General features: G+C 31.9%; 2 protein-coding genes across 2 annotated transcripts; one reads left to right on the forward strand and one right to left on the reverse strand.

Annotated features, from left to right (window-relative positions):
* Nucleotides 1-529: 529 nt before the first annotated feature.
* Nucleotides 530-1342, forward strand: LOC131648698 (ethylene-responsive transcription factor ERF118-like). Its single transcript, XM_058918432.1, has one exon. The coding sequence runs from the start codon at nucleotides 530-532 to the stop codon at nucleotides 1340-1342; it is 813 nt and encodes a 270-aa protein (XP_058774415.1).
* A 4061-nt stretch (nucleotides 1343-5403) lies between these two features.
* On the reverse strand, nucleotides 5404-6987 carry LOC131646000 (uncharacterized). Its single transcript, XM_058916179.1, has 3 exons — nucleotides 6720-6987; nucleotides 6067-6272; nucleotides 5404-5976 (listed from the first exon to the last, which is right to left on the reverse strand). Exons 1-3 carry the CDS (start codon nucleotides 6819-6821, stop codon nucleotides 5709-5711), a joined length of 576 nt encoding a protein of 191 aa, XP_058772162.1. The 5' UTR covers nucleotides 6822-6987; the 3' UTR covers nucleotides 5404-5708.
* Nucleotides 6988-13942: the final 6955 nt, after the last annotated feature.

Raw genomic sequence — 13942 nt, forward strand, 5'->3', positions numbered from 1 at the left:
TACTTAAATTACTCTAACTTCATTCCTATAAAAAAGGAACGGATATAGAATAATTAGTTACAGTGAAGAAAAATAAGTGAACTACTTAACATAATATTTATTTACCCTTTGCAATTTAAAGGTTTTCTATATTTGATTTGCTCTAACTTCATTCAGGTATAAACTTTTCAATCAACCTTTTTCTTCAAATGGTCAATGCTTATATTCAAAATTTTCTATATGTAATGTGTTTATTTTTTCTTTTTTTATTGGCGCAGAAATCATTCTGAACTTGTTGAGAAAAATTTATGAATTTATGAGGAAGTTATTATTGGAGCTTTATTGAAGTTCAGTGATATCTTTGTTCACTTATGAATAAGGATTATAAGGTTTTGTTAATTTTGTTCACTTAATTATACAAATTTTGTTGTTTTTCACCAAAAAATTAATTAATTATTTTGTTATAGTTTTTTTGTGTTCGGAAGGTGAATGGTCTCTTTAATAATAACAAAAGAGGTTGTTATTATAATTTCCAACAACAGATTTCAATATGGATCCTCCACCATCTCATGTCTCTAAAAGTAGAACAATATTGAAAATTAAATATGATGATCCTGATGCAACGGATTCTTCCTCCGATGAAAGAGATAATTTTATTGTTGATCCAACAAAGAGGAAGAGAGTTGTGGTTGAAATTTCATTCCCCAATGTTCCATGTGACCAAATTGTTGATAATGGATTGAACAAGAATAATAAGAATGTTGGAACACCAATGCATGAAGTGAAACAACCATCTTGCAAATACAAAGGTGTTCGAATGCGACAAGAGGGTCGATGGGCGGCAGAAATCAGAAACCCGATTAATGGTGCGCGTAGTTGGCTTGGAACTTTTGATAGCGCGGAAGAGGCTTCTAAGGCCTATGAAGCTAAAAGACATGAATTCGAAACCATATATAAAAAGGAACTGTGTAATAGGAAGAGGAACAAGAGATTGAAAAAAGTTTCTTTTGCTGAACCTATGGTTACTTCATTCAATGACTCGGAGAGTGACACGCCAAATATACCTTTATCTTCGCCGAAATTGGTTAAGAATGTTGAGGTTTCATGTGATGAAACTAATCCTTCAAAAACTTTGGACATAGTGCAAGAACCGAATGTGGTTGCGAGTGTTGATAAATCGTCCCAACTTGAATCGGATTGGTTAACATTTGATGATTCAGAAGTGGACTTGAATGATCTTAGCGGCCTTGATGACTTGAATGATATTGATATTCCATTTGATTTTGATTACTTTGGTACACAATTTGCGGTTGATCATAAGATTTCTAGTCGGAAAGAACCTCCTAATATACCCAAGCCATAAATTTTGCACATAGGAATCATTATTCTAGAATACTACTAGAATTGCAAGTTTTATGTTGTTTGTTGCTAAAATTTTCTTGATGTTCATAATGAAATCCATCTTAGAGTTTTTTTTTTTTTTTTTGTTAACTAGTACAAATTTGTATTTTATGTTTTCTTTTCAAATACTTTCATACTTTGATTTCATTGTTTCTTTGCTCGTTTATTTTTTACGCCCTTGAATTCATTGTTAATTTTGAATTGAATAATTTTTTTAAATGGTAAATATTAAAAATCGTTTTAATTTTAATTAAATTACTTAATTTTGAAAAAATTAAATCAAATTTAAAAACAATTTTTGTTTTAAGTTATCATCATTTTAATATAAATTGTGTTTCATAACTATCACAAATATATTTTTTATCTAAGAGTATTACCACTGGTTATTGCATTTAGAAAGAAAAAAGAAACTGAACTATTAAGTTGTAACGACTTAACATTTCTAGACTAATTTGAAATATATATATATATATATATATATATATATATATATATATATATATATATATATATATATATATATATATATATATATATATATATATATATATATATATATATATATATATATATATATATATATAAAGTTGTAACGAACTATTAATTTCTAGACTTTTGAAATTAACGAAATTGTAACATGACATTTTCAATAATCTTTTACCGTATATTAGTATAACAAAATCTTTGAATTGAAAAACTTTTACCGTACATTAGCATACCAATTCATTAGTCATAATCAAATGACATCAAAGTTTCAAACTTTGACCCGCCCCGCAAAAAGTGAAGACGGGGCGGACTAAGCCCGCGGGCACTACATCTTTTAAGTCTAAAAAAGCAAAATTTTATGTTAATTTTTGTGCCCGCAAAAGCCTGTATAAAAATCAGGGCGGGACGGTCATATTAAAGGGCGAGAGCCTAAAATCTTGGTCTGCCCCGCACTAAAGTGCGGGCAAATCGGGCATGCCCTACGAATCGGGGCGTTTTGCCACCCTACTATCCACCGTCCGTACGGTCACTATTCACCATGCATACGGTCAATATTCTCCGTCCGTACGATCACTATTCATTGTCCGTACGACCGTAAGGTTTTATCCGGTTTTATGGTTTTTCGACTTTTTGTCAACTTTCTGAAACTTTCGATTTTCGCGATATATGCAATCTTTAAAAATATGTTTTCTTTCTCTTTATCAACAAAGATTTTAAGACACATTACAATAGATCAAATGGAAATAAGATTTTTTCTTTACCCACCTCCCTATGGGGGTCACCCCCAGCGAAAACTCCACTTTACCCCTGCTTCGGAAATGCATTTCCGAAATATTTTTTTTTCTAAATTTTTCCAGACTTCGGAAGTGCATTTCCGAAAAAATCCCAAAAATTGGGATTTTGATTAATTCGGAGATGCATCTCTGAAAAAAAAAATCTAAAAATCCCAAAAATTAATTTTAGGATATTAATTAATTCATATATCATAAATTTGATATAATTTATGAGTAATAAATAATAATAATTATATATTTTGATATAATTTATGAGTTATGAATAATAATTATTATATATTTTTATTTTAATTCATATTTTAAAATTTAAAATAATTTTAATTAAAAAAACTAAAATAATTTCACTTACAAAATGAGTTATAATTTTTTATTTATATATTTATATATTTAAAATAATTATTATGTATTTATAAAAAAATAAAAAAAAATGAGTGTTTTAATTTATATATTTATATAATTATTATATATTTATAAAAATTATTATATATTTATATATTTATATATTTATATATTTATATATTTATATAATAATTATTATATATTAATTATAAATATATTTATATATTTATATAATAATTATAAAAATTTAAAAAATGAGTGTTTTAATTTATAATAATTATTATATATTTATATATTTATATATTAATTATTATATATTTATATATTATATATTTATATATTTCTCTTACAAAATTAATAATAATTATTATATATTTATATATTTCTATTCTGATTCATAATTAAAAATTAGTTATAATTTTTTATTTAGTTTAAAAAAATTAAAAAAAAAATTGTCTTGATTTTATTTAATGAACAAATTTTATATTTAATTCTATATAATTCAAAATTTACTTATGGAATTAAAATGTTTTTGATTTATATAAGTTAGTAAAATAATTTTTAACTTTAAAATTGTTTAGGAAATTTTGATTCACCTTGATTTTATTGATTCACCTTCATTTTATACCTATTAATTGTATTGATTCACCTTGATTTTAATTTTTTAATAATTATTGAATTCTTCCGGAAGTGTATATCCGAAACATTCCAAGATCAATTTGGTCTTGGAATATTTCGGATATGCATCTCCGAAGATACCCCTCCCAAAAAAAATGTTTTCGGAAATGCATCTCCGAAAATTCAAAAAAAAGGGGTGTTTTCGGAAATGCATATCCGAAAACACCTTTTTTTCGTGTTTTCGGAAGTGCATTTCCGAAATAAGACAAATTTAAAAAAAAAAAAAGCGTTTCGGAAATGCATTTCCGAAGTGAGGGTATTTTGGGTTTTTCGCCAGAAGTGACCAAGAAGATAGGGAGGTGGGTAAAGAAATTTTCGGAAATAATTGGGTAAAGCTAGAAAACCTAGGATTGTGCTAGAATCCAATTGTAGCAAATAATCGGAAGTGTAATTGCATTTTGAGTTTGGTAAGTACCGATAGTGTTGATACCTAGGATTGTATGAAAAATTTGTTGGTAAGTAAAATTGTGGAATTGTAATGATACTTCAATTTCGGTAAATACTGATAATGTGATTTCAGAAGAGAGATCTTAATATATGAGCATAGTATATATCGAAGTACGTAGGCCCTGTCGTGAATATCATTAGAAGTATAAGACCCATGAAAAAGGAGGAAGATAATCCCGTAAAACTTCGCCTTAGTGGGCACGATCCAGGAAAAGGGAGGAAGGTAATCTCGTAAAACCTTGCCTTCATGACCATATTCCAAGACCAAGGATAGGGGGTTGCATCATAAAATCTGCCCAAATGGATATGATTAGTAGTTCGTTACAGACCTTCTAACTAACCACCTCCTAAGATCTACATGGCTTAGGCAACTAAGGGATTGATATTTACATATTCTGTGAAGGTAAAAGAGTTTTGTTCCTCTGGTTTTTTTTACTGGACACGTGAGTATTGTGTTGGTAAAATGAAGATAATATTATAGACCATTGGCCGAGTGGGCTTAGGGTTTTAGTAAGAATTTCTTAGCAACCTGATAGTATTCTTAGGATTGACGCAATGCCTTGATATAGTAGTTGATATTAGTACGTGCGGGATGGGTGTGAGATACTCTAATGGATATTACAATTTACAAGTAAACCTTGACCAAGTAGAAGAGTAGTGAGAGAGTCGATGGTCTAGAACAGGATGGTCTAGATCAGGAAGCTCACTGAAATTATTATTCACTCATGGATAGGGGGTTGCATCATAAAATCTGCCCAAATGGATATGATTAGTAGTTCGTTACAGACCTTCTAACTAACCACCTCCTAAGATCTACATGGCTTAGGCAACTAAGGGATTGATATTTACATATTCTGTGAAGGTAAAAGAGTTTTGTTCCTCTGGTTTTTTTTACTGGACACGTGAGTATTGTGTTGGTAAAATGAAGATAATATTATAGACCATTGGCCGAGTGGGCTTAGGGTTTTAGTAAGAATTTCTTAGCAACCTGATAGTATTCTTAGGATTGACGCAATGCCTTGATATAGTAGTTGATATTAGTACGTGCGGGATGGGTGTGAGATACTCTAATGGATATTACAATTTACAAGTAAACCTTGACCAAGTAGAAGAGTAGTGAGAGAGTCGATGGTCTAGAACAGGATGGTCTAGATCAGGAAGCTCACTGAAATTATTATTCACTCAATTTTGTTGATTATATTTTTAGGTAAGCAGGGGTTTGGATCAATTTGGAAACAAGAGGTTTTGACATTGAAGACCCATTGAAGAATCTTTCCGCTGTGATGAAGACTTATAAATGATTACATACTTTCAATGTGAAGTTTATCTGAAATCTGATTACATGTGACACATGCTTCCACAAATTTAGCTTAATGTATAAACTTTGCCTAAACTTCGATATTAATGCTATAATAGCTTGTCTCTGAGCAGTAACATTCACTACGACATTATAAACACAGGTTGTTAACTAAGCAAAACAAAAGTCAAAACCACTGTTTTACCAAGTAGTGAAAATCACACAGACATCCATATAGAAAAGAAGACTCAAAATTTGTTACTCTTTCATGATTCATCGATGCACCATCACGCATATCCGGTCATTCCGACTGAGGAACTAACCCGATTGGCCTTCTGAGAAAGCGGAGTTGTGGATGCCTTGGTGAAGTACATGTAGTAGTATACGTTAAGAATCATAGTTGCAACGATGAAAACCGCTCCGGCAATGAATATTCCTTTCCTCAAACTTTCACAAGAGAAGTTCTGCGCATATATCATTCCCCGGTATTTGGTGTGATAGGCATTCTTTGTGGCACCGGCTATTAAACATGATTCCGCAACAATAAAAGTGGCCCTGGGCAAAAAATAAAACAGTTAAACACTATATCAGTGTGACCAGACGAAATTGAAATAGTCACTCGAGTCGAGAACTCAGAATTGTTACCAAGATGAGAGAAAATATATAATGGACCAGGCTCGATTTCCTCCGGGTGTTAAAGGCCTCCCGAAGCACATGCACTTTGTAACACCCATAAGCAGTGATTCACCTGAAAGAAGAAACAGGAAAGCGCCCACACCATAACCAGTTGCAACATCTGAATTGTAAACACAGTATGTTTCATTTGTTCCTATAGTTCTGTTAATGGTTCCCTGTGAAGAAAGAGCACAAAAAAGAAGCCAAATTAATGTTAACTAAGAAGAATAACCATAACAGCTAAATCATTACAGCACACACCATAACCTATAAAACACGGGCCCTTCTAAATTCAAGATTGAATCTCGAACAGAATTTGAACCTGAGAGCTTGAGAGAAGCACACCTTCAAGACCCAAGCTTTCACCACTAGACCATCCACACGCACACGTTCAATAATAGTAAAATTTAACCACCAATTAACAAATTCAATAATCACACAACCAATTAAACTATTGCCATTTCAAGAATGAAAGTTCACAAAACATAAAAAACCTAGCATTTTGCTTCTTACATGACAGGCAAACCCAAGCTATAATAGAAACATAACCTAACATAGATCTCATAGAAATCATGTTATCTAAGGAAAAAGAAAAGAGAGAGAGACAGAGAACAGTAACTTACAACGCTTCTTCTTCTTTCAGCAGCAATGGAGAACCCAAATGCGACCAAGCAGAAAACAACAACTAAAAGGTGCACAAGAGTGGAACCTCTTCCCTCCGACATTTTAAACCCTAAGAACTCTCACAGTAACGGTGTGAACTCTGAAATGTGAAATGGGTTTGTGACGGTACTGAGTATAAAAGAGTAGAGAGAAAGAGTGAGAAGCTGAGGCGGAAAAAGTGAAGGAAAAAAAATGACAACTTTTTTTTTTTCAATTTTTGTAGTGTGAAAAAGTATTGTGAGGAGGAGGAAAGTAACATCCTTGTTTTAATAAAGTTGTTGTGATAAAGAGGGAATCTTAATCCCACGCGATATGTTGGAGCGTGAACACACGCTCCGTTCAGAAGTTAATAGGATTGTCGGTGTTTCTCACGCACGCTCCTTGTGTATGGTTCCGAAGCTACTCCTTGTGGTATTTATTGTTATTTGTTTAAATAAATGAACAACTTTACTATTAGGGGTGGACATGGTTTCGGGCCGGTTTGGGTTTGGGCCCAAAACCTCAATTCGGTCCAATCCTCGGGTGACATATTCAGGCTCAATTCCGACCAAATTAACAATCGATTTTTTGGGTTCAGGTTGAAACGGGTTGAGATATTTGATCGGTTTATTTCGGATTTGATTTATAGTTGGGCCCAATCCAAAATCCAGCCAAAATAGTAAATCCAATAGATTTTTTACTATTTTTCTAAATTCCTTTTATAAAAAGAGTAACTGCACCACTAAAATTTCAAGCCCAATTAAAACCAATATAAATTTTATTTTAATTTTAAAAATGGAAAAATTAACTATATTTTATAAAAAGAACTATTGATTATTTGGATAAAAAAGTGATAATTATTTGCTCAAAATCAAATAAAATAGACGAATATTTTCATGATATTGGAAACTAAATCATCCAAAAGCTAAATAACATTACAAATGAAACTAAATCACTACCCTACATAAATTACAAATTTAATTAAATAAATACAAAACCTAAACCAATACAAATTGGGAATTAACTAAAACATATTTAAATCTTGCACCAGTCATTGAAACAAAAGCAAGACCTGCTCAAACAGTAACTCCCTACCTACAAAAGAAAGCTTATCAAGATCAAGAGAATGAAAAACTTAAGTTATTAGAGAATTAAAAAATCTTACATAACTGTTTTTTTTCCAAAAATTTACTCTCTTTTTTCATTGCAGCAAGCTTACCAAGCTTCCATTTCTAATGTGAAATTAAGGAATAAACTCATCTGCAATAAACCATTAAAAAATCACATCAGTGAAACAAAATACTAATATTAATTAGAATACTTCAAATCATAAACAAAGGAAGTATTGTTTTAAAGTTGCAGCAAGTGAAAAAGACTTAAATTATTATTTTACTTACAAATGTTTAGCAATTACATTATCACAAGATAAAAATCTATTTTCAGTATAAGATTATCAAATGTTAAAAAACTTAAATTTTTATGATTAATGTGTTGAATAACTCAAATTTTTCATATAGATAATCATTAAAATTATGAATAATTCTATATCACTATTTAGACAGTTAAAATGCCATCAACTCTAAATCTGTATTTTGACATAGTTACAAGGTTAGTAACAAGATTTTTTTACCTAAACAATTGCTGCACCAAGCAGACCAACAACAATGGAAGCTTTTGTGCAACAAACCAACATCAATGGAATCTTTGCTGCAACCATCAGAACAACAAGAGCACCCCTAAATCATACAAGAAATTTACAGTAGATATAATTCCTACACACAAAACTAATTTTTCAACAGTTCAAATCAACACTGCCACAAAACTAATTAGTTTTTTGGCTCTTGCTCTTAGATTTCCAAGTCTAAATAACAATACAAAAATTAGACTCCAACAACAAAGTTAGAAAACTCACTAACTCTAATACTTGTTTTGCAATAAATCCATCTCTAATGAACGCACATACTAAATCTCATCTTGTACAGACAAAGAACACTAATGTTAGTACACATACATGCACCTTTAAGGTATGGAAGTAACAACTAATAACATTTGTAAGAAGAACATTAGTATTTACAAGAGCAAAGTGAAAACACTATATCAAGTATAAACTATTTTTCACAGAAAGACCTAATCATGCATAGATTTAATCAAACATAAACTTATACACACACACACACACACCCCAATATGACGTTGAGTGACAGCCGATAGCTCCATGAAAAGCGATTGAAATCGTAGATCTGAAATAATGAGAAAAGATAAGTCAAATAAAAGGGAAAAGGTTTTGATAGCCATTGAAATCATAGATCTCAAATACAGGGAAGTTCCAAACAACCATGGCAGTAAGAAAATTTTTTCATTTAGAAAAGTTTCAAACATTAATCAAAGACAATTGTTAAATAAAACATGACAATCTAATTGAAAAAAATATTCAAATCTCACACTAAGAATTGTCTAGCAACATAAAGATGAGTACTATGTTATGAAATCACATATATGAGAGAGAGTGTGAGAGATTTTACATGCACAAGATAAATACAAAGAAACTTAATCATGGATCAGAGAGGAATGGAGAGATACGCAGATGATGCAGGTTTGTGAGCGACGGCGATGAAGCTTCATGTAAATGATTGAGAACGGAAACCCTAAGGAATCACAGAAATATTAGACCGAATGAAAGTAGGCAACCCTAATTCAACCTTATGAACATTTACTTTGGGCCATGGATTGAGGGATAGCTTGGGCCAAAATTACCTGAAAGTCCAACTCTCATATGTGTATGTTTGGTCGGATTCGGATTCCGACGGACCAAATGTTACCAGCCGAACCCGTCTGAAATCATCCGATGTTATCCAAATCAATGAACTGTTGGAATCCGCAACTCGAAATTATCCAACCCGTTTCCCAAAATTCGGTTCGGATCGGACGGATTGTTTCGGACAGTGGTATTTTGTCCACCCCTATTTACTACTATCTCTCTTGGAAATTAATAAGACATTTTTAACCTTTTATTTTTCATGCCCATTTCTTGTCACACAACTCAAGGCACATAAATTAATTTTGGGTTTTGCTAACCAGTGTTTTCAAGACATTGGTTAAGCATTCCAAAAAAAGAAAATATTTTATAGAAAATTTAATATTTCAATTTTCAAAGCATTAAATACGCAGATTACCGAGATAGATTTACTATTTTAAAATCTTAACCATTGCCCTTAGGACATTGATTAGCATTTTCCATTAATTTTTTATAATTAAATTATTTTTGAAAATAACATCCGGACAAATATTAAGAAGGATACTATAATTAGAAAAATTTAAATGTGATTAAATATAATAAAGTCATATTTAAGATTTCTAACATATTGAATGTATATGTTAAAAAAAATCATTATTTTTTTTGTTTTAGTACATTTTTTCTGGCTAATTATACTTTTAGTTTTAAATTGTTTTAGGTATCAGTTTCATATGTTACCTTACGGGACAATTATAATTGTCACTTTTATATAAGTGTGACTCGGATTTACATTAATTTATTGTTTTTATCCACCCTTGTACATTTTTACTTCTCTCAGACACTAACTTGAGCGTTAGAGTATTAACTTTGCCGGTATCTTTTCATCCTCGTTTAATTATCAGAGACCTCAAACACCGCACTAGAAGATTTTCCACGATGGTTATCTTCTATATCTCGCACATTGTATCCTAGTATGCAATAATGGTCTCGTGTTGGGAATCATCTTCTAATTCTAGTAAAATTTTCATCAAATATATCTTATCTTCTCTTTTGCACCGTCGTAACCGTTTATGTTAGTCATTTTGATCATCGTAATTATTTTTATTCAACATCTCGATCATTGTTAATCTTCTCACAATTTCTTTTTGATATCTTCTCTGATGTTGGGATCCAAAGAAACTCGGTTAACTGTTCACCTCAACATTATTCTCATTCCTAACGCTTATTCAACGCTTCAGATGCTTCAAGATGACACAACACTTATTCTCACTCTCGCGATTGAAGAACTAACTCAGAACCAAGATCTATAAGTTTTGACTGTAATCCAATCATTAATTGTGGCAATGTGCCAAATCCTTACTTCTCAACCAATTTCTCAAGAATCTCTTCAAATTTCTTTGTTCCAATATTAATTTCTACTTCAGCCACCACACTATCAACATATCCATCTTCCACCATTATTCTAATCCTTTGGATCGGAGGTATCACACAACATTAAACAACTCCAAGCCATGCTAAGAGTAATAGATCGCTAACTAACTCATGATGAGAATCTTAAGCCTAGTACAAAAAAGGAACATGAGATTTCTCTGCATCAAAGAGAATTATGAGAATATTCTTTCTCAAAACCCAACTCAGCTAGAGGTGTTACAGGGGTCGTTCTAGAGCTTCTATGAGGGGTACTTTTGACGATGTTGCTTCGCAGCCAAAAAGAGTGTGATAGTTGCCAGAATGACATCATTGTCATCAAAATGGTCACAATTCTCATCCTTATGACTTTAGGGGCAGAGATGTCAGCCACACACCACATGAATATCATCATCCCAGAGATCATTTTCACTTAGTTTTTGTAAGGGGAATAAGTAAGGTACTTCCCATCACGCCTCGATCCATCTTAGAAAGAAATTGATCACCAAACACATCATTGACTACAAAATCTCCAATTTATTGGAGAAGCCACCAAAGCTAGAGAACTACAACGGTTCTAGAGACCTTGATGTGAACGTCAAGCATGTGGACAATGTACTTGATTATCATCGGGTTAGGAGTGTGGTGAAAATGCCAGTTTTTGTACACGCCCTTAAAGGAGATTCCATGGCATGGTTCAAGGATTTGGAAGACAACTTCCTCAGTTCATGAAGGAAATCATGTGATGAGTTTACCTCGCAATTCATACCACTAAGACTTCATTTGAAGATGACATATGTTTTTAGTATAATCCATCAGAGGCAGAAGGAGACACTTAAAGAGTACATTGACATGTTTATCAAGGTGATAGTTGAGGTGGGTGGAGCCAACGACAAGTTGAAGTGTTGTAGTTTTGTTTAAGGGCTGAGACTAGAATGTATGTTATGGGAAAAGTTGGGCTTGAATAAAATAGAGAACATGATTGATCTCTTTACTCGAGATCAGCCATACATTAATTACAATGAAAAACTAAAAACAGGAGATGTTAAGAGGAAAAATAGTTTAGAAAAAACTTTAAATTAAAGGTAAAAAGACAACATATGTTGCAAGGACGGGGACGAAGAAATGCACAAGGGACCATGGTCAAGATATTATTAATACACCTCATCCAGCCAAACAACTCAAAAGAAATAATCTTACAAGAATGTGCCAATAGTGAGTTCAAGGAGTTAAGGTGAATAACCCTCATGCTATGAAGGAGACAACACAGATTAACAGATCAAATATTACATGCTCCACAAGAGTCATGGGCACGAAATAGACAAATATTGGATAAGTGACTCCAAACACAAGTGAGTGAATTGTGGAGGTTTGAAAATTTTGATTGAAAATAAAATCTTAGATAAAATCAGAGATTAAAATCATTTGCAAAATAAACAAAGAAATAAATTGTGGAATATGGAAACATATGGAAAAACAAAGGAAAGAAAATGGTTGGAAAAAAAAAAGAGATAAGTGAAAGAAAAAGACACCAACAAACTATAGAGGTTCAGTCTAAATGAAGGTGACCTACTTCTCTCCTGCATAACTATTCTTGCGAGTTTCCATTATCTTAACAACTTTTAATAGGATAGGCCCATGAACCTCATTTTATGAGGATTTGAAGTTTAATGGCTAACTTCCAGCCAAACTTGGAGTTTTGAATGGCTATCCTCCAAACCAAATAGATATTTTCAACGACATAACCTATGAAATAAGATGGAGTTTTATAATGGCTATCCTCCAAACCGAATGGGGATTTTACACAGGATGACCTCCAAAACTCATGAACCAATCAGAGAATTAAGACAATCCCCAATCCAAACAAGAGCTTTTAATGGTATGGCTCGCAACCAAACAACTTATTATAGAAGAATAATTTACTCAAGAGATAACACACTCTTGGGTAAACTAAAAATATGTCATTCACTTAAAACAAAGATCCTCACTTAACCATAAAAGCATTCTCAAAGCACTAAGGCCAAAATTCATGTGAGAAACCGGGAAATTTATAGGAAAAGATGAGAGTGAGAAGTAGGGTCAAAGATTGTTTTCTGAGTTGTTTGAAATGATAGAGTAGTATTTATTTATATGCCAAAATGAGGTTTAAATTTGGAAACATTTCATGGGCAAAATAACTGTCATAATCAATTATGCTAATCGATTACTACACCCAAAATGGAATGTTTTGATTTCTAGTCGTTGCCAATCATTAATAGACTTGTTCCAATCGATTGTTAGTGTTAAAAATTGAAATAATCAATTATATCACTAGGACTAATCAATTATACTTTGTAAATAGTGCTCATAATTGGTCAAACATTTCCCTGATAAAATAGCTAGGCAATTAACACATTTTTCAGTGGTTTTAACAAATTAAAAAAGGTTTCTCAAAGGTTTTATGTCTGTGTGTGTAAAAGAGTAATTTTTCCTTAGTATTTCTATAAATACCCTTGTTCCTTTACAAGACTCTAATCATTCAAACAAACATGAGCATGCCAGCTTTCACAACTCTTAAGCTTCATATCTTTGCATCATTATATTTTACTTTAGCATTACAAAAGAAACTTTAATCTTTAGCTTGATGAGGCTTGAGATGTCTTAAAATTTATCACCAACATTAGAGAGTTTGGGAGATCAAACCACTATAGAATATTCACTAGAATGTGGTTAGACAACTGTGTTGACTTCAAATAGATAGGTTGATAAACATCTTGGTACATGGAGCATCTTCGGCCACTTGAGTTGTATTCAAGAGATAAAAACTCCACTGGATATTGTTGGATATTAGGTGTTGTCTCCATCAAAACCGAGAACTTGATTGCAACTTTGATATCAACAAACTTCACCCCTGATAGTACTTGCAAGCATATAGATCCACATATGGAACCATGTTTTGCATGTTATTCAAATAGGTCAAAAGCTAAAGATGATTATCATGTTTTAACTCTGTTAATGTGATTTTGATAATGACAATTTAGCCTCATTGATGTCAACTAGTTAAGGTGACAACCAGTGAATGAA

This window comes from Vicia villosa, linkage group LG2, assembly GCF_029867415.1.
Source record: "Vicia villosa cultivar HV-30 ecotype Madison, WI linkage group LG2, Vvil1.0, whole genome shotgun sequence".
Classification (NCBI taxonomy): Eukaryota; Viridiplantae; Streptophyta; class Magnoliopsida; order Fabales; family Fabaceae; genus Vicia; species Vicia villosa.

Excerpts from the sequence above, each read along its gene's own strand:
- LOC131646000 (XM_058916179.1), bottom strand. The coding sequence starts at position 6,821 with ATGTCGGAGGGAAGAGGTTCCACTCTTGTGCACCTTTTAGTTGTTGTT. Across the intron at positions 6,273-6,719 it reads CTGAAAGAAGAAGAAGCGTT|GGAACCATTAACAGAACTAT; the intron begins GTAAGTTACTGT and ends CTTTCTTCACAG. Across the intron at positions 5,977-6,066 it reads ATATATTTTCTCTCATCTTG|GGCCACTTTTATTGTTGCGG; the intron begins GTAACAATTCTG and ends TTTTTTGCCCAG.
- LOC131648698 (XM_058918432.1), top strand. The coding sequence starts at position 530 with ATGGATCCTCCACCATCTCATGTCTCTAAAAGTAGAACAATATTGAAA.